Raw genomic sequence first — 4,887 nt, 5'->3', positions numbered from 1 at the left:
AAAACATCTACTCTCCTAATCGGTACATCAAATGACTGAGTTTAATGTGACCAAACCATCTAAGTTGATTCTCTTTATTTTTGTTCGTTACAGCAGCTACACCAACCCTATGACGATTATATCAATTTTTGGCCCCAGATGAGGAATCTCACGTGCCTCCATGAGACTGTTGGTGATACTGAACTCTTTTCATGAGTTCGATTACGACGATAGGCAGGTCAATCCCATTGCTCGACTCGATTAGCCTCATTCTTAGTTTTGGTTGGTTTGCACTCGGTCGGCTTCCAGCCCCGATTCACTGGGTTGCATCTGATTAATTAAGAGTCTGGTTGGGGCAGCTGTAGCTTATTGAATAATCTGATGATAAGTTTATTAAAAATTATATACTGATAAGCTAGGTGCGGTGGCTATTACAAATTTTTATTTTTTAGAAAAGTCAGACCGCTGCCAATAAGCTGTCACCGCACCTAGATAGGTGCGGTACCTAGATAGGTGCGGTGTGAAAACGCAGTTTTCTGCGTTTTCAAAACGCATAAGCTGTCAAAACACAGTTTACCCAAACAAGTCAGGTGTGTTTTCAAAACGTCACTGCACCAAATAAACTGCCCCATACAGGCCCTAAGTGGGTCATATGGTCTTCCGTCAACAAGCCCTTATTCATTGTACTTCCTTTCTTTTGGAAGTAAGTCTTCTCGGGATTCATGCCAACGCATTTTCTAATGTATAGATATGAAAGATTTGGGCAGTATAAATATAAAAAGTAAAATTTAAGACCTTAAATGTTTAAATACATAGGAATTGAATGGTATGTATGTCAATGCCTTTTAAAATATTGAATCTAATTAATACTATCTTTAATCTAATTATTAAAATAACAAATTATTATTCATAATTTGTATGGGAATATAGACAATAGATAATGAACTTTATTATTTGGACAACTACATTAAACAAAGCTATCAACTCCAAGTGATGAGTAAGATGAGCAAATGACTAAACAATAAAATGTAATATCATTTTAGATAAAAACATTCATATAAACTCTGTATTTTATATTTATATCACCAAAATCTTTGCTAACACATCTAAAGCATTAACATTTTAACTTCTAAAAAAAACAAAAATACACATTTTTATGTATTGATAAAAGGGACAAAAGTTATTGAAATTTGGGTAGGTGTGGAAATGCAAAAGAGTTGAGGGGTGTGTATGTAAATTTTCATTGGTGTTATTGTTAATTGGGGGAATTTAGATACATACCACACAATTCTTATGTATTTACATATCTAACACCCCAACTTTAATAACTTCTTGCACACCATTCAAATCTTTAACATTAAATCAAAAATAATACCTTCATTATATTTATATAAGTGAAATGCACATTTCCATACCTAGGTTTATGATGCCAAGATGTTGCAAGTGTAAATATGAAATCCTGCGTGTTAGTTATGTAAAAAAATAAAAATTGTGTGCTAGTTTGAAAATTTTTCAAATTTATTATTATTATTTTAAATTTGTTGCCTCAATGCCGCCAGAACAAATTGCATGGGAATAAAGCAGAGATGCTGCTCTCAGCCTACCCAACACCAACGGTCGTCTCCTCTTCTTCTTCCCCGCTTCTCGATCTCAAGAACTGCAAAAGTTTCAGGAATCTTCGCCAACTCCATGCCGTTGCCTTTAAGACGGGTCAAATCACTGACCCCCTCATCGCCGCTGAGGTCCTGCGATTCGCAGCTATCTCTAGTAGCCGTGACCTCGACTACGCTCTCTTGGTGTTCGAAGAAATGCCCCAACCGAACATCTTCTCCTGGAACACCATCTTCCGTGCCTTCTCTGAGAGCGACGAAGCTCCTCTCCAGGCCATATTCCTCTATATACAGCTGCTGCATAGCGATCTCTCTGTACCTAATCGTTACAGCTACCCATCACTTTTCAAAGCTTGCGCTAGAGTGTCGGCCATTGAAGAAGGTGAGCAGATTCACTGTCATGCTATAAAACTTGGGTTTTTCAGAGATGGTTTTGTTCTCACCAATTTAACGCGCCTGTACGCTCTCTGTGGAAGAATGGAGGATGCTCAGAAATTGCTTAAAAAGAGCTGTTTGCAACCTGGCAGTGAGGCGGATGCAGTGCTTCACAACATCTTGATTGATGGATACTCTAAAATTGGGATGATTTCTATTGCCAGGCAACTGTTCGATGAAATGTGTTGCAGAAGTTTGATATCTTGGAATGGGATGATATCAGCATATACAGAAGCGGGACTTTTCAGAGAAGCAGTAGATGTCTTCTCCATGATGCTTGTGAATGGTGCAAGGCCCAATCATGTCACGTTGATAACTGTTCTCCCTGCAATATCTAGGCTTGGTTCTCTAGGACTTGGAAAATTGGTTCATGCTTACGCTGCAAAGAATGAAATTGAGATCAATGATGTCTTGGGCTCGGCTCTTATCGACATGTACAGCAAGTGTGGGAGCATCCAAGCCGCCATTCTTTTGTTCGAAGCCTTGCGAAAGGAAAACTCCGTCATCTGGAGCGCACTAATCGGAGGACTAGCCTTGCATGGCCAAGCTCATGATGCCATCCATCATCTCCACTTAATGGAGCAGGCCGGTTTGATCCCTACTGATGTTGTCTTCTTAAGCGTTCTCAATGCTTGCAGCCATGCCGGGTTGGTCAAGGAAGCTGAGCTTTACTTCAAAAGAATGGTGACCATTTATGAACTGAGGCCTAGAATTGAGCACTATGGATGTATGGTCGATGTGTTCGCTCGTGCTGGGCTCGTAGAAGAAGCCGAAGAGCTCGTGAATAACATGTCAATGAAGCCTGATGATGTGATCTATAAAGCTTTGCTTGCAGCTTGCAGAATATTTGGTAAGCTTGAAGTTGGGGTGAGAGCGGCAATTCGTCTCCTCGAACTCGCTCCAACTGCTGGTGATTGTTATGTTCTTCTATCAAACTTCTATGCTTCTTTGGGAGATTGGGAAGCTGTTGCTGAACTGAGGCTGAGGATGAAGGAGCTTGAAATTAGAAAGAATCCTGGCTGTAGTTGGATTGAAGTTGATGGCAGAATCAATGAGTTTTTTGTGGAAGATTATTCCCATCCAAGAGCAAAAGATATACTTTTGAAGCTGGAGGAGATGGCGGGCGAATTGCACAAAGAAGGTTATGTGGCAGATAAAAGAGGAGTTTTGCTGAAGATTGATGAGGAAGAGAAGGATTGTATGGTTTTATATCATAGCGAGAAGTTTGCTGTTGCTTTTGGGCTTATCAGCACTAAGCCCGGGATGCCACTGAGAGTGATGAAGAACCTTAGAGTGTGTGGAGACTGCCATGAATTTTTAAAGCTGGTTTCCAAGGTTTATGGAAGGAGGATAATTGTGAGGGATCGCCGTCGGTTCCATCATTTTGAGAATGGATGCTGTTCTTGCAGGGATTACTGGTGACAACAGATTGAAAGATTGAATTTTTATGGAGGTTGTTAATTCAAAATGGTTCTTTTCCTCATGGAGATCAATCAAGTTGCTTTTTTGAAGCTTCAAATCTTGCTGATTTTGATGCGAGATGAAACATCTTTAGTATGGGAAGTCTCAATGTCTGTAGTTTCATCTTCATAACTGTTTTTTGCTCTAATAATCCACTTGTCTAACACATAGAATTTGATATTTACACTTGCACCAGTTCTGTGTCGCGAACCTATAAATGAACTTTTAAAGAGATAGTACTGATATGATGTTAAAGATTTAAGCGATTTACAAATAAATATGACCACTTAGGCGCTAGATATGTAAGTAAATGACCCTTTCTTTGTAAAGGTTGGGAAGCCCAAGCCCAGCCTTTATTGAAATCATTTGATTTTAATTTATAGCTCTTTTTTGAAATCATTTGAATCATTGACACTCATGCATTGTATATTTATTTAATGATATTTTTCAAGCTTGAAACAGCTCAAAGTAGGATCTAAACTATAATAAAGGCCAAAAAAAAGCCATCATTAGGGCTGCAAATGAACCGAGCGTTTGACTAATTTTTCATAACTCAGCTCGATAAGAGCTCATTCATATTCATTTAATCAACTAAAAGAACAACTTTGTAAACTTTCATAAATGCTCGATTGTTAAATGAACAAGCTTTAACACCTTCACTTCATTTATGTTCGCGAACAATTTCATTTAAAGCTCGCGAACAAACTCGATAAAAGATTTTTTTAAAATTCATTAATAAGATCAATTTAATGCTTATGAATAAAGTCGGTTAAAATTTAATTTAAGCTTGTGAATGACTCATTTAAAACTTAATTAAAAAATTATTTATATAAATTGTTGTATATAAAACAAGATAAAAACTTATTTTTTTTATTTATTTAAGATATTCATTTAAAAGCTCATTTATTTTTGTAAGTTTAACCAGTAGTTCATTGATAAGCTCGATACTGCTCGTTTGATTACAAAATAAATAGCTTAATCATACTGTTTATTATTTTATTTGATAAGTCTTAATCAGTTAGAAAATAAATAACACGACAACATTAATTTTAATTCGCTCAATAGAAATTGTTTGGATAGAAATTAAGTAGCTTGGTACCATACTCATTAATCTGTTCGATAATGATTCGATTATCATCAAATGAAATGAACAAGAATCAACCTCAAACAAGAACTAAGTTTGATTTTGAGTTTGAGCTTGGCTCGAGCTCAAGTTTTATAAGCAAGCACAAGCTTTACCACAACCCCAAAAAACTCAATTTGAGCTTGAACAAATTCTATAGACAAGCTCGAACTCGAGCAGAGTCCTTCTCGACTCGGCTCGGTTCATTTGCAGCGCTATGTCACCTCCCAAAAGAGCCCTTAAGGGTGGTGGGCAGCCCAGGACTTAAATACTGCTTTT

At 37.4% G+C, this 4,887-nt stretch overlaps 1 protein-coding gene across 1 annotated transcript; it reads left to right on the top strand.

The window, feature by feature from the left end:
• Positions 1-1,543: 1,543 nt before the first annotated feature.
• Positions 1,544-3,690, top strand: LOC110033326 (pentatricopeptide repeat-containing protein At5g48910). Its single transcript, XM_020737258.1, has one exon. The coding sequence runs from the start codon at positions 1,566-1,568 to the stop codon at positions 3,444-3,446; it is 1,881 nt and encodes a 626-aa protein (XP_020592917.1). The 5' UTR covers positions 1,544-1,565; the 3' UTR covers positions 3,447-3,690.
• Positions 3,691-4,887: the final 1,197 nt, after the last annotated feature.

The sequence above is a fragment of the Phalaenopsis equestris genome, unplaced genomic scaffold, assembly GCF_001263595.1.
Source record: "Phalaenopsis equestris unplaced genomic scaffold, ASM126359v1 Scaffold001140, whole genome shotgun sequence".
Taxonomy (NCBI): Eukaryota; Viridiplantae; Streptophyta; class Magnoliopsida; order Asparagales; family Orchidaceae; genus Phalaenopsis; species Phalaenopsis equestris.
The sequence above is the reverse complement of the archived record's forward strand: the minus strand, read 5'-3'. Positions and strand labels throughout refer to the sequence as shown.

Excerpts from the sequence above, each read along its gene's own strand:
- LOC110033326 (XM_020737258.1), top strand. The coding sequence starts at position 1,566 with ATGCTGCTCTCAGCCTACCCAACACCAACGGTCGTCTCCTCTTCTTCT.